General features: G+C 42.1%; 1 protein-coding gene across 4 annotated transcripts; it reads left to right on the top strand.

The window, feature by feature from the left end:
• The first annotated feature begins 614 nt into the window (after positions 1 to 614).
• Positions 615 to 20,366, top strand: LOC113033270 (TLE family member 1, transcriptional corepressor). 4 transcript variants are annotated; one of them, XM_026186905.1, is made up of 20 exons: positions 615 to 1,503; positions 1,847 to 1,947; positions 2,644 to 2,707; positions 3,375 to 3,419; positions 8,241 to 8,303; positions 8,428 to 8,532; positions 11,522 to 11,741; positions 11,924 to 11,940; positions 13,965 to 14,078; positions 14,220 to 14,273; positions 14,462 to 14,611; positions 14,719 to 14,857; positions 15,192 to 15,391; positions 16,394 to 16,470; positions 16,569 to 16,818; positions 17,685 to 17,932; positions 18,305 to 18,452; positions 18,630 to 18,780; positions 18,974 to 19,050; positions 19,484 to 20,366. In XM_026186905.1, exons 1-20 carry the CDS (start codon positions 1,480 to 1,482, stop codon positions 19,589 to 19,591), a joined length of 2,355 nt encoding a protein of 784 aa, XP_026042690.1. In that variant the 5' UTR covers positions 615 to 1,479; the 3' UTR covers positions 19,592 to 20,366. The 4 variants fall into 4 exon arrangements, with proteins under 4 accessions (XP_026042690.1, XP_026042691.1, XP_026042693.1 ...); XM_026186906.1 differs by having other exon boundaries at positions 11,525 to 11,741; XM_026186908.1 differs by having other exon boundaries at positions 8,428 to 8,502; positions 11,525 to 11,741.
• The last annotated feature ends 1,684 nt before the right edge of the window (positions 20,367 to 22,050 follow it).

Consider the following 22,050-nt stretch of genomic DNA (forward strand, 5'->3'; position numbering starts at 1 on the left):
AAGACATCACAGTACAAGTAAGGAGTTTTGGATTTGTCCTTGGCCAGCGAAGGAAACATGATCAGGCAAACTGAGCGATTTCTGTAGACTGACTGTATGAAAATAGCAATAAACTGCAACAGATGAGCAGCATAATTAGATTTTTTTTAGGAGCAGAACATAAAGCGCGTTCAAGTCCTACTAAATCAATTCCCACGCTGAAAATTATTACATAGAAGGGGAGAGAAAGCAGAGGAAGAGAGAGATTTGGGGTTATTTGTCACGACACTTGCTGGGAAGGTTCACGGCAGCTAAAAAAAACAATATTTGTGTTTTTCTGTTTGAGTGTGTGCCTGCGTGTGCTTGTTAATGTGTGCGTGTGTGTGTATGTGTGGACGCGCACATTTACAGCTCTGCTCTTGGAACCCACGTTACTTTGATTGACAGCTGAGACTTGCCTTTTTCCCCACCGCACTGCCCGCCCTGCGCGCTTCCGAAGTGGCAGCTCCTTGCGACGCGCTGATTGGTCAAAATCTGCGTAGCTCAACGAGGTCAACGGAATCGAGGAACTTCGCAGAGAGACCATTGGCCAGTTTCATAACCCACATTATTGTCCCCACGTGGAGCGGAGACTTTGATTGGTTCGGAGGCGTTTTGTGGGCTGGCCTATAGTTTCGGTTAGCTGGGTGAGCGTGAAACCGCGTGAGAAAGTTGCCATTGAGGTAAAGCAGAGCAAGACCGTGAACAGTTCCCGCCGCTGTGGGAGTTGTTGTTATCAAAATTAACGATATATTTCCTCGTTTTTTATTTTTTGTCTTAAAAACGAGAAATCTATTTTGGAGGCAAGGCTTGCTTCCACACTGATCGAGGAAGTAAATATTTCTGTATTTGTTGACCGTTCAACCGCCAGCCAGCGACTGCGGCGAGTCAAGTGGGAACTCTTCTCTGCAATTAACTTGTGTGGATTTGTTTCTGATGCTCTGACTGAGCGCCGGCAGTTTGCGGCTGTCTGTTGAGGATCTACGGGGTTGATTTTATCTTGTTTGTTTGTTTGGTCGGCCCTCCGTACTCGGAATACATCAGTTCGCACACAAAACAAACGCCGGAGTGGCGAAGGTGGCTCCAGCCCTATTTTTTTTTTTTCTTCATTTCTCACCTGGCTCTCCTGCCCTTCTCTTCCCTCCCCCTTCAGCTGCTTTCAACTAATGAGCCGTTTCCCGTGTTTTTCCGGTTGATTTACGGTCGCGCTGCCTGTGGAGCGGAGGACAGACGACCGAGAGACAGGGAGAAGCGGAAATTCACGTTAAACGGTCGGTGAACCCAGACGAAGCGGACAAGCGGTGCTTTTTTTGTAATTAACGACCGGGGGTCCTAATAACAACGGCGGATGGATTCCTCTCCGTGATTGGGAGCTTCCCACAACCTTACTTTTCATCCCCATTTGATCCCACTTTGACGGGGTTTTAAGAAAGAAACAGTTTCATCCTCCCGGAGATAACAATGTTTCCCCAGGGGCGACACCCGGTAAGACGCTCTTTGTGCATTAACAGACGCTCATTTCACCGGGCTAACCGGGTAACATTACCTCGTTATATGACCCGCCCCTCCGGGCTGCCTGTGTGTTTATATTAAGCTCAGTCCTCTAACTAATTGGGCTCTACAGTGGGATTGATTATACTGCGTTTTAGCTTTTTGTGTTTTTTTTTTTTTTTAATAACGACTAATATTTCGAAGTTGTTGATATTGTATTTGTGCTGAAAAGTACCAGATTCATAATGTAACCAATAATGTGTAAGTAATGTACCAGTGTGATGTTGGTAATCCGTCTGTGTGTGTGTGTGTGTTTGCGCGCGCGCGCACGCGCCAGACGCCCCACCAGGCTCCAGGCCAGCCCTTCAAGTTCACCATCCCAGAGTCACTGGACCGCATCAAGGAGGAGTTTCAGTTTCTTCAGGCACAGTACCACAGGTGGATAACACAAACACTCAATTCACATTTTCCTCTATTGTCATCTGCCCTCCCAACACTAAACTTCACCCTAACCACAGTCATCCTCATAACCATAATGAACAAAACCTCAACCCTGGCTTCAGACTAACCCATAAACCTGGATTAGGTTCACGTACACATACAAAAGTGCACACATATGCAAGCAGGCATCAGTGTTAGCGCTTGCACTGCGGTAGGTCTACATCTTCTTGATGGGTGAGAGCCAGAGGGGTGGCGTGTGGGCTGAGGGTTTCATAAATCACGCCTTATTTTCCCCTGTGTGTGTAGCTGTGTAGGGAAAAGGCTTGCTTAAGTACTACATGTGAGTGTTTCTTTTTTTTCTTTTTGTTTTTTTTAACTTTGCTCTAGATGTTGTCAGTGTGGGTCATTCACAACAGGTGAAAGCTAGACCTGCAGACATAATGTTTCTGATTTACATATTCAAAGAAGAGGATTTTCATAAACATATACCCATTATTTGACGGGAACAATCATTGTATTTTCCATTTTTGCACCAATTCTTTTAAAAACATCTCCATGGTCTGTTTTAGAAGGTGTTTAAATCATCAAGCAAGAGGGGTGAGAGAAAGAATGAAAACTGATTAGTTTAACTTGAAATGTTGAGTCCCACTCAAAGTAAATGGTGTATTGTATTTCTTGTTGTTTTTTTTAAAGTCTCAAACTGGAGTGTGAGAAGCTGGCCAGTGAAAAAACAGAGATGCAGAGGCACTACGTCATGGTGAGCTCCCTATACTCAATTCATTTGCCCTGCAGGGTCACACATCACATGCCTGAGTTCTAAAGTTTCCTAGAGGAGAAAGTTGTCCATATCTTATAAAGCAGAATACAAATTCCTATCTGAAGACTCGTAATACAAAATATATGTATTGTTAAATACTAAATGAAGGGAAGAGGAAGAGCAACATGCAAGTGTCACCTGCTTTTACTGCGCAAAGATGCTGTGCTGTTACGACTTTTCATGTTGATTTAAAATGTGTTTCACTGTTTCAGAAAATAAAATATACATGAGAGCTTACTTTTCACCTTAAATCACTGAAGTTTTACCTCTTTTACACAAAGCAATGTGGCTGTGTGTCAAAAGCTTCTAATCTAGCACAGAAACAAACATAACATGGACACGAATGCTGTTCAGTTCAGATTGTTTGCGAGCATGTTGCATTGCCTCATGTTCAAGTTAAAAAGCATTTGACTTGCATGTTTTGACTTTCAAAGTAGTTTGACCTCTTTGTGGAACACTTCATTTAAAAAGATCTGCAAATATCCTCAAAGACATCTACAGTGTAGCTAATTATTGTTTAAGTTATTCAGGCTTTTTCTTTCAGGGGTTTAGGATTTGTTTCACCCCCTCTAACCCTCTCACTCTTTGCCTCCCTCCCCTCCCCCAGTACTATGAGATGTCGTATGGCCTCAACATTGAAATGCACAAACAGGTATGGCTGCTCGTCTACTCTGTCGGTCTTCTTGTTTATTTCTCTTCCTCTCATGGATGGAATTTGATGTATGTGGAGTGTGAGCCTGTTGACGTGTCCTTGCGTGTGCACGAGTGCATTTGTGTGTGTGTGTGTGTGTCTCTCTTTTACTGTATGCTTGTATATGTGTGTGTGGATGTGTGTTTATTTGTGATCGATGGGGCTCTGTCTCCATTTCCCCAGTTAGGGCCGGCCGGCTGAGCCCAGAGGCAGGATGAATGGCTCTGTAGATTGATTGGTGCTGTCTAGGGGAGCGGCCTGCTTTATTACATTAGAGGGGTAGGGCTGGTGAGGGCAGAGGAATCGATCACGGTGAGGCAGACGGAGGAGATACAGTGGAGCTCTCCCTTTTTTGAAGTTGGGAGGTTAACACAGTAACGAGGCAGACTCAAGCATGAAGCGCACAATAACAAGGGCAATTACCCAATCAGTGTACATGCACATGCAGAAAGGCAAGGGCACTTTGCATAGCTCTAAGTAATGTATGCAAAAACGCGACGATAGTGACAGTTTCAGTTCACAGACGGTAGAGTGAACACAAGCACAGAACTTGTTGATGCATATACATATGTACACAGACAGTGAAAGTTAAAAATTTTCTTTTAAGTGTGTAGACATGTGGATGATGAGCAGGGGAAAAACTCACCCTCTCGCTACACACAAACACACATTTCCCCACAGGAGTGGTGCAGGGCTCAGAGCGTTTACCAGTAATTACCACAGCTATCGACCAGTCAGACCAGAGGAAATTGGAGGTGGATTGGCTGGATGCTTCAGTGAAGAGTGGGGATACTTCTCCGCCTCTCTCACACTCCTTCCCCTTCCTTCTCCTCTTGTGTTATTCTCCCTTTTTATACCCCAAGTCCTCTTCTTTTCTTTCTGCCTTCCTCTGCTCTCCAATAACAGTTATGGGATCTCTTCTTCCTTTTTGCTACAAACCACCCCCCACCCCAAATTCCCCCTTCTTTGGCTCCTCTTTCATTTTATGTCCATGTGAAGCTACTGCTCTTTCATTGTAAGGGAGATGCATCTCTTCCTATTGTCCACACACACACATAAACACACAGTTACACTCACTAAAGCTCCAGGGGAGGTCATTAGCTTGGGACTGCAGTTGTCAGAGCAACAAGCTTCTGTGGGTGGGTGGGGGTATGGAGGATATAGACGAACAACTCACCTCCTGCTGAGGATGTACGTTTGTGGGGGGTGCATAATGCTCCAATTATATGTGTAATGGGAAGCTGCTTCTCTGTTCGCACATTTTCTGTGTATGCTTGCATCTTGTCTCTGCATCCTCAACTTCTGTTCACCCACTGTCTCAGTTATGAGTCATTGTTCGATTCATTCACTATATAGAAATGTTAATTTAAGGGTTTGGATGCACGGGCTGTGAGTTTTTGTGGATTTTGTTACTTTTTTATGCTTGACATTAGACATGTCTCAATGTTGGGGGAGAGGCGTAGTAGAGTAACAACAGATCATATTGTGTAAAATCACAAAGCAAGCAAAGAAAGCTTTGATTAGCAGTTATGAGCTTAGTGTAGCTGGTTGGGTCTAAATGTAAGCATATACAAGAGAACTGGTCGAGCTGGACACTAATATTTGATTATTGGGTGGATATTCAGCTTTCAGTTTTGACATTTAGGTTTAGTAATATCACAGTCACATTGCTTTTTCCTTTAGTGCACACAACAATACTTTATTTCCCTTCCTTTGTACCACCTATACAAAGGCTGGGCACCAAGTAGAGGAAAAAGAAACATGTTTTGTTGCTTCTAACTTGATCATTTTCATCATAAATATTGCCAAAAATCACAAAACAGTCTTCGTCCCTCCACTGATAGAAGTCTAGTTTGTTTTCTGGAGATTATTGCTAAAGTTCAAATGAATGACAGAGTACTCAATCTTCATTCTGCTCTCTCAGGACATTTGCATAACATAATTTGATTGGTTAGCACCTGAGCTGCTGCCTGAAAACTTTTTGCAGCTTTTCCCCACAAGCAAATATAATTCAGTTAGATAACATATAACGTTACCCTGTTCAAAGTGAGTGAGAGGAGAAACTTTTGAGGCCAACACCATGAACTTGTAAGTCTTGGCTGCAGCCTGGGAAATTTGAGCATTTGACTTTGTCTCTCGACTTAGGTTTGCTGGGTTGCCCTAGTATCTGGTCACACTATTCTCAGGCAGCCTAATGATTGACCCTGTATACAAAGCTAATTATAGGCTTACAACTCATAATTCTGAGAATGGATATACATAGTATGCCAGAAATAGCTTTTCATTTCAAAATTTCTTGGTATGGAATGACTTGGTTATTTTTGACGCACTTTGGCAGTACAGGAAAGTCTGAAACTTTAAAACTGGACAGAATACAGGTTTTTAAGATCCCCCTTTCTTATTTGTCGAAAGTGTCCTGTAGCCATCAGGTGCACATACACAGACAGCAATGTTAAAACTGTGGCAAGGCTGCTGAGCTCATGTAGTTATGACACGGAGGTATGCGTACTCTGAAGGCTTAACATGTCTTTTGATTCTGGATAAAGAGTCAGTTGTTCGGTGTTTAGTTTTCTCAGAGGGAAGCTGTTCCATATATACTTACGTCTATTTGTTCTGACTTTGCTTACTTTTACGTGGAGTATTTATTCAACCACCTTATTTAAATTTGTCTGGGGAGTATCATTTGTTGACTTGTCAAGATGTATGTTGTGTTGCTTTATAAATATATTCATAATTTTTATAAATATAACTGAAAGTACTATTATTTTTGAAGCAGTTATGTGTGTAGTTCAAGACTCATTGTGAAAACGGTAGCACTTGATTTAGCTCATCCAAGTACATAATTGGCTGAACTGTGGCTGTTTGGCGAGCTGACAGGTGTGTGCGTGACAGAGACATCTAATTGAGCGCAAGTATGCTCCAGCTAAAGAGGACGTCTCCACTTCAGTTTTTCAGGAGCTGTCAGACCCATTAAAATCATTAAATAATTTAGAGCAGCAACGCCATGGTTTTAAAGTTTTAGAGATGGCAGTGCCTGTCAGCCTTTGGACTTTGGCCCAGGCTGAAATATCTTAGTGACTAGTGGAAGGACTGAGATGAAGTTTTAACAGACAGTCATGCTTCCAAAACGGTCGTGCTGTGATGTACCTTCATCGGGTAATAAAACTCTATAACATATTGTATATTGATGTCTCCTTCAAACAGTTGCTGATGTCTGGGAACTTACCATGCCATTAGCTAGGTGTGTAACGTTACTAACACTCCCCTTTACCTAATGAGCGATCCTCCAACTTGTAAAAGAAACATACACCATGCTTTAATATGTTTATTGGCTGTCTCCCTTTTAGACTCTTTGTTTGACAAGACCATCTTCCTTTTTGTGCGGCCAGTTCATGCCAGTGATTGAAGAGCAAGTTTCCCAGTGGGATTTCCCATGACTCAATCAGGGTTTCCATCTGAAGGGACATTCATGTACATCTGCATTTGTAGAACAGCCAACAGGAGCTCCTTTATTCTTAAAAATATAAGCGTTTTCCCAAAGTCTTCCTCTCTGCATTTTTTCACAGTTTTAAAACAGCCAAGAGAACATGCAGAAGTCAGGTTTCCTCTCGGACCATTTTGATTACACTTTACTCATAGATTAGTCTTGAATTTTTGCTCGGTGACAGCATAAAAAAGGTTTTGCCTATGTTAGCTTTACCATCACTCTCTGGATGATCTGTAATAGCTTTAATCCCCTGATTTTGTGGCCATTTCTTCAAATTTCTAATTTGTAAACAATAGCAGATTGTCAGGTTAAATTAATTATATGTAGATGGGAGATTAGGGCAATGAATTCTTGAACAGTTACTTGTTTGCTATTACTGTAAAGTGAGTCAACAGGACATATAACAGTTGCATAGCAAGGGAAGTCATTTTTGGGTTAGTTAAACCCACACAGGTGGTTGCTTTGTGCTGTGGGATATTACATTTCTTTCTAGCTTGATGACTTAATTTTGGCTGAGTTTTGAAAAGTTTCCATAAAACCATTTGTTGTTTCGGTGACGACAACCATCGCATTTTTCCTGAGTATTCACCCAACAATAATACAGGGTGATATGATGCATGTTTCTATGTATCTATATATTTATGTGTGTGTCGTCTGAGCCATTACTACCTTTCATGGTCCCCGATTCCCACTTCACTCTGGTCGTCTTCGTATCAATTTGATTGGATGATGTGTAATATGAGTCCCCTTATCTGATTTGATGCCACCACGGGGGTATCTGGTTTCAGCCAATTGTAACCACCTCCGGGGGTTTAAGGGGCAGGCGGATGTGTTGGCATGGATACCGAGGGAGAGCAAACCAAGTTAGTAGTTGATGAGATTATGTTGAAGTGCTGATGGGAAGGGGGACAAGAACACAGAGGACAGGCGGAGAGGGAGCAAAAGAAATAGAACGGGTAATAAGAGAGAAACCTGAGCTGAGCCCACAATTATAATTAGAGAGGAAAATCTCATTACACTGTGTGTGCTGAAAATGGCACACACTGGATTTCTGTGTGGAGAGAAGTCGATGAGTGTCATCGGTATCATTGTCTGGTAGGGGTTTTTTTTTGGGGGGGGGGGGGTATTTTGCTTGCTTGCTGTGGTGGCAGCACTTTCTTGTGTGTGTGTGTGTGTGTGTGTGCACGTTTATTGCTTTATTGGTGTTACTGAACAGATGTCTTTTCTAAATGAATGTAATTATGTTATCAACAATTAAGTCTCTTTCTATCTGTGTGTGTCTCTTACTTCATCAGACTGAGATTGCCAAGAGACTAAACACCATCTGTGCACAAGTCATTCCCTTCCTCTCACAGGAGGTAAGTATGTGTGACTTAGAGCTACAGACTGTGCTTTGTATCCCATTTATACACTCTAATTTTACTGGTAAATCTGCCATTACTCTCAGGCTTTGGCAAACGTTTGTGCATCTTTGTTTTACAGCATCAGCAGCAGGTGGTTCAGGCTGTGGAGCGAGCCAAACAGGTGACCATGGCAGAGCTCAATGCTGTCATCGGGGTACGTGGACTGCCCGGTCTTCCACCTACAGTGTGTATTCCTTTAATTTCTCTTTGCATTAACTATCGCAGTGTGTGTGTTTACTCCATAGGAAATATTTCTTTCCCTACACAAACAAGTTTGGAACACAGTTTGATTTTGCTCTGGTAATAAAATTATTTCAGTTCTCAGGTTGTTGTTGGCTACCACAGTAATCTTCTTTGTTTGTTCTTGTTGTTCTTTGTGTGTAATTAACATAGTAAGTATGACTAGTGTTAGTCGCTGCCTAGGGGGCAACCATAATAAGGACATGGACATTAGTATAGCAAATTACCTAATACATTGCATATGCACCATTTAATGATTAACATAGAAGCCACATTTTCCACAGTCTTGTTGTGTCATCAAAGGTCTGTGTTCTATTTGAAGAAACAATTTGTACTGTTTACATAGTAAAAACGGAGTGTAAATACACATCTTACTGTTTACTCAAACACAAATGGGTCAAAGTCAAACACAAGGTAAAAGTCCTCATTTTGGTCACCTGTCTTGTCTTTTTTTTTCTCTCTTCTCATTTCAGTTAAAACCCTGAGAACTGCTACCAAATCATAACAGATATCTATATAAAGTTTTAGGAATATGCCTGAGACTGTGTGTTGTTTTTTTTTTTGTTTTTTTTTTTAAATGAGATTCCTTATTCCTTTGTCACCAGACTTAACTCAAGGATATAAGCCAACACTGGACTTAGACTGTAGAATTAGATGTAGGGCATATGAGTGATTTTTATGGGAAATGAAAGAAAATTAACCCTTGTGCAAATATGTTTTCTCTTTTGAGACTATGGTTTTGATTTTGATTGATAGAACTGGACTCTTTCGTTATGAGTAAGTTGACAAAGAGGATATGCTTCAGGAATTATGAAAGGTGTTTATTGAAAAGATGTTGACAGACTTGGAAGACTGATGGGGCATGACCAGCTATTCATACTTAAGTAGAAAATGATTTGGCACACTAAGAGTAAAAAGTAGTTTTTTTCCTTGAGGTTTGACAGTGATGCTCAATGTAAAACGGAGATGGAGAGTCTAGCTGTTGGTGGTGATGACTCTTTGGGTGGGATTAGAGAACCATTATTACTCGGACTTATAGGAGCCATAGGGGCTTGACTGGCTGGAGGAGACGCTATGGGTTTTGGTTCAAGGGGAATGTGGGAAAGAGGAGGGGTCTGGAGAGGGCTTGGTGTGATGTGGGGTGGGCTTGTTAGTTGGCGTGAACTGATGGGGGTCTCTGTTAGTGTCTGATTGGTGTGAGAGGTGGATTTGGCAGTTGCTGTTTGAGTCTTAATTGCAGGATTTTTGTGTTTGTAAAAGGGGGGGTCACAGCGTTGCCCTTACACCCCCCCCTTCCCATCTCCTCTCGTCTCCCACGCCAGCCTGTCATTCACCCCGTTTGTGAGTTAAATGAGCGTAATGAAGCATGTTGCCCCTACCTTCACACTCTCACACACACACACACACACACGCATGCACATCCCACACAAATGCACGCAGACACACCAGTTCACATCCCATGACAAACCAGGCTCCCCTTGCCTCTACCAATACTTCCCCTCCATTTACTCCCATCAGGGGTCCTGTTTGTGTATCCGTGTGCGTGCGTGTGTGTGCTTTGCATCTGTTTGTGTGTGTGTGCGTTTGTGTGTAGCAGAGCATGCTTTTCTGTTATCCCCAGAAAACAACAGGCAGAGGTAGGATGGTTGAGTGAGGATGTGTGTGCCTGCCTTGTTTATCTAGACTATGCGTATGCATGTTAAGTGTGATCAAGTGTGACGTGTGGGTGTGTTTATGTTTGATTGTTTGGCAGGCGAGCTAACTCTGGAAATTGAGTGTGTGAGCGCAGGCAGGCATGGGGGTTGATGCTAAAAGACTGTTTTGTTGTTTTACCTCCATTCTTTGGGGGAGGATGCAGGGAGCAAAGGATAGATGGAGAGGTAAAAGGAGGCGGGGGATCCAAAGTGAGATGGGGGTGGGTGCGTCAATTAGGTGAGATAAAAGTCGGTTTGACCTTCAGCACTGCTTCCACCCCCGCCGAGTCGCCTCCTGTGCCCCACCTTCCCTTCTTCTCTCCCTCCTTCCTCCTCCCCTCCCTGCGGCGAATCAGTGAGCTTGGATTCCCGCAGCTACTGTCTGAGGAGGCAATAATGATGTTTTGGAACACAAAGGCATTTCACGCTCAGACGAGCGCCTGATTTGGTGTGAAAGAGAGAGCAGGGCTGCCAGCCAAACTGGCTCTCCCTCTCTCTCTGTCTCTCTGACCCTCTTCTCTCCTTCTCTCCTCCCCTCTCTGCTCAGTCGCCTCACTCTCTCACAAGATCTGACAGTGCAAGCAGCAGCTGGGGCTCTCGTCATTCCTCCCTCCTACCCCCTCCACATCCTCAGGGTTTGGGCTGTGATCCCAGCTGTCAGTATTGTTCAGTGTTTGACCTTAGAGGGAGGAGGATGTGTGTAGGGGGGAGAGGCTGTGTTCACCACCTTGTAGAGCGCAGCAGCTTGTTGAGGTGGTGTAAACCCCAGACAGTGGAGAAACTGTCCCATCTGTTGAAGACTTTAATAGGGACAGAAGTCTCTTTTGATTAGGTTACAGAGCATTGTTAAGTTTTAGCTGTTTTTGGCTTGCTTTTATGTTGGGTTTTTGGTGTCGGATACTGATGCTTTAAACATTTATGGTAGTTGTATTATGAAATTTGAGACTTCTCGTTGAACTCAACTTCTCTGTTTTTTTTGTTTTTTGTTTTAGCCATGATTGTGATGTACTGCACTACATCACAACTGCTGAATTAAGCCATACCCACATAGGTGTGGTTCTTTTAAACTGCTTTTTATTCATCTGTCTGACCTGTCTGTTACAGGTCCAGCTGTGTATACCACAGACTAAATAAAAATGGACTGGTGCCTCTTTGTAGCAGGTCACTTTTTTAAAAATGTTTTTCCCAACTAACCACCTCTTTCGCCTTCTGTTTTTTTCCCCTTCCCCTCTCTTAAAGCAGCAGCACTTGTCCCATAACCATGGTGGTGCTCCTGTGCCCCTCACTCCTCACCCTGCTGGCCTCCATCCTTCTCAGCTGGGTGGTTCAGCTAGTCTTCTGGCTCTGTCAGGAGCACTCGGAGCTGTTCCTCCTCATCTGGCAGGAAAAGAGAGTGGTGAGAAAAAACCTCACATGTCTGGACAAGACTCTCACCCTGCAGGACCTGAACACCTGAGAGGTAAGGAGACGCACCTTCCAGCACAGAAACACTTCTGATAGAAAGGGGTTGTTTATGTATGAGTTGTGTTGCAATGAAGTCTGTTTGAACTCATTCTTCTTCCCTTATCTGTTTGGGTTTTTTTCTGCTCTGGTAAACCCCCCGTGACCTCAACCACACACATGCTTTTCCAATGACAACAGAGCGAGAGCCCAGCACAGTAAGTACTTCCTCTTTCTGCAGCAATGTTTACTGCTCTGGTGAGCTACTATTGTCTTACTTTTGTTTGAGGGATAGTTTAGGTTTACGGGAAATTTGCTTTGTTCTTCTAGTTAATAGATAGCTGTGAGTAAGTAAACTGCTCCTAAACATGGTCAAATGCAAATTTACACACACATTAATAAATACATATTTAATTTATATAATTTCAAGAGATATGCTAATTGCTTGGTTTTTACTAATGCACTTATATAAAAGGTTATTTTTGGCCACTCATACAGTTCTTAGAAGGTGTAGGGCTTAATTGAAAATGCAGTAGCTAAAGGTTGATGTCAAATCCATCCAAATGCTGTAGGACAGAATTTCATAATGCGAGTAGATGTCACCTGTTGCTGTGTGTGTGTGTGTGTGTGTGTCCCCATTATATGGAAATTGCTTTTATTATGTAACTCCCCCTGAGGGATCAATAAAATTTATGACATGTCATTATGAATAAAAGCACCTTGTAGTTTTTAGTGCTGTTTCACACCCAGGTAGCTTTTACCTTTTTAAGTTGTGCATTTTGACTCTCAGCTTGTGTGTGTGTGTGTGTGTCCGTGTCTCTGTGTGTGTCTGTGTCTGCAGGGGTGGTGGGATTTCTTTGGGTAGGGCTTTGGCCTGCCTCTTTAGTTCTGCCCTAGATCTGCTCTGAACTTAGGTTTCCTTTCTCCTCCAAATGAGCTTTTTAGCATGGTCACACACAGACACACACACATTTTTCATACACACACACTTCTCAACCCTAGCCTGCATTGTTGTGCCTATTTAACACCTCAGTGAGCAGATTACCCCCTTCTCCCCCTCCCACCGCCCCTTATCCCGCGCTTAAAGACTCTCATTGTGTTTAATATCATCACCACTGAGAGGGGAGGGCTTGGGGAAGAGTGGGGGGTGAGGGACCAGCAGTCATGTGACATCGTGTGTATATGTGTGTATTTCAGAGATGGGAGAGAGAGGCACCATGCTAAAAGCGAACAGAGAGTGAGGGAGGGGGGAAATTGCTTACGTTTTGCGGGTCAGTGCTTCTGTGCTCAGCTCACTAAAACCTTTCAATAAAGAGACGAGGGGAGGAAAGGAGGTTTGGGGGGGGTATGAAGGAAGGGGCCTTTGGCAGAATACAGATCCCCCCCCCCCCCCGGAAACTCTTTTCCGTCCCTCGTCTCTTGTCACCCTTTCTTTTCCTCCACACTCTCACACCCTCCCTCCATTCCTCCTTCATTTACCCTTTTCCCCCCTCAAAGCCCAAGCACTCACTCCCTTGCTTGATTTGTGCATGCGCATGTGTTTGTGTATGTTGGATGCACATTTCATTGACAGGTTGAGACTATAATGGACTCAACATGAAGCTTTAATCCATTAACAATAGGATCCATTGGTCAGGAGGCCAGGGGGAGGCAGCTCTGTGTGCATGTGTAGTCTTGGGACGCAGGGACACAGGAGTGTTATGCAAGCAATACACACTCACAGTCTGTTACACACTTGTTCGTACACACAGGCTTTCACAGTCAATTACACACTGTGCACACAAACACACACACTCTCACCCACACTCTCAGTACAGCCAGTGCAGCTTGTCAGAGCCAGGAGAGGGAGCACTGATAGATTTTGAGAGCCACTTAATGTAATCATCAACTTCAGAGGCATGTGTTTGTGTGTGGCTGTGACGGGCTTTGGTCAAGTGAGAAAAGAGGTTGCTGTTTAAGTGTTAGTGCTGCTTAATTCATGCTTCTGTGAACTATTAACCTATTTGCAAGTAGGAGTATGTTTTTCTAACCTGCTCTACATAGCTGAATAGCTCTTGCAATTAGTGGTAGACGGATCAGACACTTTAGTGAGCTCATGCAGGATGCATACACAACTGAGTGAAATCAGAACCGTAAATGGCAAAATTTGTCTTTATCCTCCAAATTGTCCTTTTTCTTTTTCATATTTTTATGAACGGCAGTGTTCTGCCCTTCTCATCCTCCTCGTTGCTTTCATTCGCAGAGTAACTCATTGCTGCCAGAAAGTCTTAGGAATTCAGATAAGCGACGCAACGGACCTGACTTCTCAAATGACACCAAAAAGCGAAAGGTGGATGACAAGGACTCAAGTCACTATGTAAGGAATCTCTCTGGTACCTGTGTCTTTAATGTAACGTGACAAAGGAAAAGGAATGTCTTCATTCATTTGAACATATTTTATTAATTATACAGCCAGTCAATGGACTAATTTGATTATCTAACTGATCCTCTTCCCTAGGATAGTGACGCAGAGAAAAGTGATGACAATTTGGTGGTGGATGTCTCAAATGAGGTCAGTACATTTGAATATATTTTATAAATGTTAGTTTTTGTGCTGTCTGGTACATGCTTAAATTACATTACATCAATGGTCCATTTTTAAGATGTGCATCATATTCAGGCGTCTGTGGTCTTCTTCTTTCAAGGATTGTATTAAGTTGAACTCCCAAATAGTTAACAGAATTCTTGTTACTTCACCAGGATCCAGCCTCCCCTCGTGGCACACCTCTTCCTTCTCCTAGAGAAAATGGTTTGGATAAAGCGCGTCTTCTCAAGAAAGACCCCTGTAGTCCAGCCTCTACTGCATCATCAGCCAGCTCCTCCTCCTTAAAGTCTAAAGAGATGGCAATGGTAGGAATGGAAAAGAAAAACTTATTTGTTTTATATAAATAAACCCAGTAAATGGAGTGATTTATTTATTTATTGTATATTTATAATTATTCCTTGGTGTTTGGCAGCGAGATAAGGCAGGTACACCTGGGCTGAAGTCAAGCACACCCACGCCTAGAGGTGACTCCACCCCCGGGCCCAGCTCCACACCTGGAATCCGACCAAATCTTTCAAAACCCCCCTCAATGGAAATACCACATCCACCTAGTAGGTCATTTAAACTTACTACTTAATAAATGGTTATAAAAATGATGTAGTTTTCTGTTAGAGGAAAATAAAATGAGTTTGCTTGCTTCAGGCAGAAGTCTGCTCGTTCAGTCAGTTTCATGGAAGATATTTAAAACCTTATCCTAGAGACAGCTTAATATGAAGTGTGACTGCAAGATATCTGGTTAGAAATCTCAGTTTACCTAGGCTTAAGTTGCTTTTACATGATAGCCTAGTCAAGCGTTGGCAGTAATGTCTGGTAAGTGCATGGTGAAAAGACGTAGACTTGCATTCTTAGACATTAACTAATTAATCCTTTTGTGCTTGTTTCCAGCTGCAGGTTTGCGAACTCCCCTGGCTGTACCAGGTCCATATCCAGGTGCATTTGGCATGTTGCCCCACACAGCAGGAATGAACGGGGAGCTAGCTGGTGCAGCTGGAGCTGCAGCCTATGCTGCTGGGCTGCACAACATGTCACCTCAGATGAGTGCTGCAGCGGCAGCTGCAGTGGCCGCATACGGGCGGTCACCAATGGTGAGTAGAAGAACAAGACTAACGTGATAAAATGAGGTGACCCTTTAAATCTGTGTATGTCTATGGATTGCATGCCAAGATAGAACTTTGGCAGAAACTCAGATGCTAGAGTTATGTTAGCCTGGTGTCAGGTTTGCACTTCTGGATTCTTTAGTTTTATGAATTTTCATGTCAGTGAATGTGTGTGAAAAGAACAGAGTGCATTTTTGAGTTCTGCTCCCTTCACATGAAACTTTTCAACTGTGCCTTTCTCTTTGCTATTATACCTGAAGCAGGTGGGCAGCAGTTGTTGTCACCTCTCAGCCATAAAACTCTGTAACCTGCTCCAGGCAGATTTTCATCTCTACCACATTCATTGAACTTACACCCCTCTAAAGAAATAGTCATTATGTTGTAGTTTCCCGTGTCATGCATTGTAACTTAAAAGGGCATTTAAATACTCAAAAGAATGGAAATTTTATTTTAAAGAAAGTGACATTAATCAATGTGAATACTTTAAAACAAGAATCAAAACAACAACAAAAAAACTACTATTAAATTGTGAATAGTTGCAAAGCTTCATGTCCCTGCTTTCTTTTGGATAGTATTTATACAGATTGCATACCTATGTGCAGTACATTCGCCACATTACTCTTTGCTGTATTTGCATAGTGTTCATTACACTGTTTAAATATCTTTAGTAGTCACACAGCAGTGTCTGAGCAACACTTGATAGCAACTCAGGTTGTGTACTTAGCAGCTGTGTGTGTTTGTTTGTTGGATGAGGATGGGGTGGGAGGCAGTCACAAATACCTACAGATCTGCCTGTGTGTGTTTGCTGTCTCTTGTAGTTGTCATTTAGAATAAGCAGTTTAATGTGTGCTTGAGAGTATGTGTTAGCTTTGCGCTCATGAGTGTTTATGCTCTTTTTCACAGGTTAGTATTGACCTGTGAGCATTTTGCCAATTCTCATGGGTATTTGTTAGTCCTGGGCTTATAAAATGTCTGTTTTCTGTCCAAAAGGTTGGTTTTGATCCTCATCCTCACATGCGAGTTCCTGGAATGCCTCCTAGTCTGACAGGAATCCCTGGTGGCAAACCGTAAGTATAGTTGTAAAACTAATTAGTCTTATAATTCCCATGATGATGGTGACAATGATGATTTCTTTTTCTTGATCCTTTTTCCACTCTGTCATCAGTGCTTATTCATTTCATGTCGCGGCCGACGGACAGATGCAGCCAGTTCCATTTCCTCCAGATGCTTTGGTGGGGCCTGGGATCCCTCGCCATGCCCGTCAGATCAACACACTGAACCACGGAGAGGTGGTGTGTGCCGTTACCATCAGTAACCCCACCCGACATGTGTACACAGGAGGAAAGGGCTGTGTCAAGGTGTGGGACATTAGTCACCCAGGAAACAAGAGTCCTGTGTCCCAGCTAGACTGTCTGGTGAGTGAGGTGTATTGTTATGAGCTGGCTCATGGTTTGCATAAAGTGGATAGCAGTTTACAAACACAGGAGAATTTTTCTATATATACATAGCTTAAGTTAGAATTTAGGGGATAATTTGCAAAGGAATCAGCCGCCACAAGAGCAAGGCGAGTTGTAGCAGCAAATGAATTCTAACAAAACAAGTCTTCCCAGGCCTACCAGTTTGAGACTCTCAAAATTGCACCACCCAAAAGTTAATGTACTTTTGCTGCAAGGCCTGTTGAGGTGCAGAAGTGGAAAATATTTCCTGCCACAATAGGGTTTTGGACTAGCTCAAAAGAGGAGACCACATATAACAATGAGTTTATTTTGCAGAAGTAAAAGGGAAATTAACATGAGCACAAAACAAAGCCAAACATAGAAGCTGTGAGGGGAGACTGGCGAGCTGCCATCAACATGCATAGCGGAGAAAACTGTTCTACAACACTAATTTGTTGTTATTCTGCCTGTCTGTGTTATTCGTGTGGTGACAACAGCTTCCCTTTTACCTGTCCAGACTTGGTTTGACCACTTGGCAGTGTTTTGATGGTGATCAGTCCATATAACAAAAAGTATTGGACTGTTTGGACAGGCCAAATTTGTCGAATCCCCATGAAAAATTAGCTTTACTTACTATACTCCTTCCGGGATAGGACTACAGTAATGGCCTTATAATATATAGTTGAGTATTAGTTTGAGGAACACTTGTTTGTCAGAAATGATCAGACTAGAATTTGTGCTCTAGATTGTAGAATAGTGAATGAAATGTATGTGGTGAATATACAACACAATAAAATGTTGTATATTGTACTAAATATTAACTTTTTTTGTGCCTACCAAATTAGAACCGAGACAACTACATCCGGTCTTGCCGTCTTCTCCCTGATGGTCGGACGCTTATTGTGGGAGGCGAGGCAAGCACGTTGTCAATCTGGGATTTGGCCACGCCTACTCCCAGGATTAAAGCAGAGTTAACATCATCAGCACCAGCATGCTACGCTCTGGCAATTAGCCCAGACTCCAAAGTTTGCTTTTCTTGCTGCAGCGATGGAAACATTGCAGTCTGGGACTTGCACAACCAGACACTCGTTAGGTAAAAGATAACTGTATGCTTTTACTTCTGTCACTCTTCAGAAGATTGCTGCAAATAAATATATGCCTCTGCTAAATGTTAAGGACATCTACAATCACTGCTTGGCTTTTCTAATCTCCTCTAAGCAACAGATTTGACCTTTAATTTGCAGTCTCAGCCCCTGACTGATTTAACCTTTATGATTGTAGCACCAAGAGGCAGACAATCTGTAGTGTTAGTACTACAAAAGTGGCTTCTGATGAGAAATGCTGTAAGCACTCTCCATATGGTAACATGTGATGCATACCAACTGCCCTGCACAGCTCATGGTTGGTGCCTTGTTCCAAAATGTCCGTCTTTATTTAATTGAGAATGTATGTGTGTATCCCACAGGCAGTTCCAGGGCCACACAGATGGAGCCAGCTGTATCGACATCTCCAATGATGGCACCAAGCTGTGGACCGGAGGCTTGGATAACACAGTCCGCTCCTGGGATCTGAGGGAGGGACGGCAGCTGCAGCAGCATGACTTTACATCACAGGTGCACAATCATACAGGCATTTGAACATTATTTCAGTCATTTACTTAAAAAGAAATCCACAAGTTTCAGTTTTTATTTTAAAGTAGCATCCCCACTAAAACAAAATCTGTGTGTATCAGTTGGTTAAATTTGTAATCCTGACAGGACTTATTAATATTTATTTTCTCTTGTGTTCAGATCTTCTCGCTCGGCTACTGTCCGACAGGAGAATGGCTCGCTGTTGGAATGGAGAGTAGCAATGTTGAGGTCCTTCATGTAACCAAACCGGATAAATACCAGCTTCATCTACATGAGAGCTGTGTGCTCTCCCTGCAGTTTGCCTACTGTGGTAAGCAACTTGCATATTAAATGAGCTGCAAAATAGAGGTGGAAAAAAAAAACGTGGGCTTGGAATCCATTGTTAGGTGAAGACACCCCCAGCCCAGTGGTTTCACTGAAGTTATGTCTGTACGTTGTATGTTCCATTCTACAGTGCTTTCATTTTTTTATATTGTGCATGCTTGTATTTACTCTTCTACTAGGCAAATGGTTTGTGAGCACAGGAAAGGACAACTTACTGAATGCATGGAGGACACCTTATGGGGCGAGCATATTCCAGGTTGGTGGCAATTGATCAGTACATTCATTGTATTATATATTTTCATAAATGACACAAAATGTGCTCCTCGAAAGTTGCTGCATTGGCTTTAATAAACCACCCTGCAAAATCCACTAGCACTGTTTTGCATCCATGCAGTAACTGAGTCAATGCTATGAAACAGTCAGTGCTGTCCAACAAAGGAGGTTGTTTAAAGAGAATTATACAGAAAAACGTGCTTAAACTTTGAATATGAGTACTGAGGTAAAAGCCTCGCAGTCTCATAGTCGCTCCTATATTACTTTCAGTACTATTCAGTAAATTTTAAAAGCACAACTTTAAAACTTTTAAGCACTGTGTTCCATACAAACACACATGAATTTATTTTCTAGTTTTCTTTTAAAATGTTTCATTACTGACTTTTTTTTTTCTCCCCCATCTCTTTTTTCCTCAGTCTAAAGAATCATCCTCGGTACTAAGCTGTGACATATCTGTGGATGACAAGTACATTGTTACTGGTTCAGGGGACAAGAAGGCCACTGTTTATGAGGTCATCTACTAAATATATGGAAAGAAAGCTGGGACATTTCTTCTTTTTCCAATATGCTCTGTGTTTCTAGAAACACACCACAGATAAGGTGGACCTTGATGGCACATTCTTTATTCTGTTAGAAACCTTCAGAGAAACACATTAAGGAGACCCATGTTGTATATGCACTGATCTGTTGTGCCTGTGTACATGACTCCAACTCAGCTGGGAATAAACTGGAGCAAGTGGATGATAATGGAAGCACAGGAAATATTCAGATATCTGCTTACTGCTGGGGGCTAACCTGGGATCATTTACACGAATCAGAGAAGGACCAAAGGGGACTCTGAAACGAGCTCTTCAGACAACACTGCTGAACATCAGATATTGAAACACACTAAATGTCAGCACAACTACATTTGGACAACCTCTCAGGCCTGCGGGGTGACTGTGTAAAAAAAACGACAAATGGAAAAGGAAGAATGGACAAGAATTGGCATCATGTTGGAAAGATGGTAGAAAAAGAGGAACAACAGAATGGAGGGACATTTTCAAACAGTGAATGTGGAATATGTTGATTTGTATTTTGGTTCAGAAGACGCTCACAGCCTTTCGTTCCTCTTAGCTATGGCTGTTTGACCTTAAAACCTCAGCTTACTGTTCTGATACGCCTACTCTGTCTGAAAAGTACATTCTCTGTCTTTACCTTAAGTCCTATCCTCACTAACTGCACTGTAGTTGTAGCTTTCCACCTACACGCTGTACTTAACTACTTAAAATGTCCAAATGGTACATTTTTTTAAAACACGCTGAAGGCTATGATGACTTGTCTCACATTATGCTGCCACGAACATCTGTCATGAGTTTATTTGATCCTCATGTAACATGATAGGGTTTTTTTTGTTGTTTTTTTTTTTTTAAAGATCCATACCAGTTTCAAATGGAAAAAGTGAAGCACTCAGCTATGTGAAGAAAAATTAGCATAACAATCCAGATAAGCTTCAAGAACAGGAAATGGTAATATGTTACAGAATGCTTAACTTGGGTTATTCTGAAAAACCTTCTTTCTGTGATCTTAATTTTAAAAAAGAAAAGGGGAAAAGGTGAGAGCAAGAGTGAAAACCTGGTGTTTTCAAAAAAGTTGATTAACTAATTGTCAAATTCTATTATTACATAGGTTTCATATATTTTCACACTAAAGTTGTCCTACACAAATGTAAAATCTCCACAATATTGACAGAAATATTTAGATGGAGCTTTATTCTAACAAAAGCAAGGGGCAGGGGCATGGCAATAATAACAATATGGCAGTAATCTATGCCATCAGTGCATGTTGGTGGGTGTTTCCTTAGAGTAACCCCACAGTTAAGTCCCTTTCAGACATCATACTCCATGGCTTCATCATACTGGTAAAGTGCTGTAGGTCCCTTTTTGTTTCTTCCAGGTTGACTACTTTGGGGTAGTGAAGTGAGTATAATGACTTTAAAAAAAATATTTGGGGTTTATGTTCTTTGACTTGTAGGGTGTGGGCAGTGGTAAAGTAAACACGAATTCATTCAGACGTGATATATGCAGATGTCCGATTTGAGTTTTGCAATACGTGCAAAAGATTTATTGCACTGGCAGTGTTAACTCTAGTGTGGTTACATTTGGATGTTTAAAACTCCCTGTTAGTCACTGAAAGGTAGGTGTGTGTGTGTGTGTGTGTGTGTGTGTGTGTGTGAGAGAGAGAGAGAGACAGCAGTAGTTTTTGTGCATCCGTTAATACAGTGGCATGACAAATAGACTTTGTTCTGTGTTGAAAGTGACACTTCAGTGTTTCCGGCTCCATTCTAGTGTGACAGGCTGCTTCGTGCATTCAGACATGAAGCTGTGTGATTAAAGGAAAGAAATGCATGTCGGAAAGGGCTTTGCTCAATGGATCTGAAATGATGTCACAGAATCACCATGTCTTTACCGCTGTAAGTCACCCCCACCCTGCCTTTACCAATCTTTGAAACACGTCATGTCTTATTGTATGAATCGATGATTATATTTCCTGGATGGGAACAAATTAAGGCTTAACATGTAATTTAATGTTCTTGTATTTGGAAAATCATAAGTGACTAGGATGGGTAAAAAAACAAAACAAAACTTCTCCTGATTATACTCACTAAATAAATTACTTTTTTTTTTTTTTTTTGCTATATACTTTCTTTACCTTGTATTTCTGAATTTGGACACTAGGTCAAAGTTTAGCTTTGAAATGAAACATGTGATGTCACTTTTTAAAGAAAAGATTAAATCGTTATTTTTCACCGTCGTCTTAAGGACGAGGGTAGAGAAGGTGCAGTCGCGCTTCAGCTTCAGGAAGGAGTCGGTTAGCTTCAGCTCATTAATTTCACGACCTTGTGCTTAGCTTGTTCTTAAATCTGTTTCTGTTTGTATAAATGTACATATGTTCTTTTTTTCTTACCAGATTTGCTTTAGAAACAAACTTTTTGTACGTCTTT

The sequence above is a fragment of the Astatotilapia calliptera genome, chromosome 12, assembly GCF_900246225.1.
Source record: "Astatotilapia calliptera chromosome 12, fAstCal1.2, whole genome shotgun sequence".
NCBI classification, from domain to species: Eukaryota; Metazoa; Chordata; class Actinopteri; order Cichliformes; family Cichlidae; genus Astatotilapia; species Astatotilapia calliptera.

Excerpts from the sequence above, each read along its gene's own strand:
- LOC113033270 (XM_026186905.1), top strand. The coding sequence starts at position 1,480 with ATGTTTCCCCAGGGGCGACACCCG. Across the intron at positions 14,274-14,461 it reads TGGTGGATGTCTCAAATGAG|GATCCAGCCTCCCCTCGTGG; the intron begins GTCAGTACATTT and ends TTACTTCACCAG. Across the intron at positions 16,471-16,568 it reads GGAATCCCTGGTGGCAAACC|TGCTTATTCATTTCATGTCG; the intron begins GTAAGTATAGTT and ends CTCTGTCATCAG.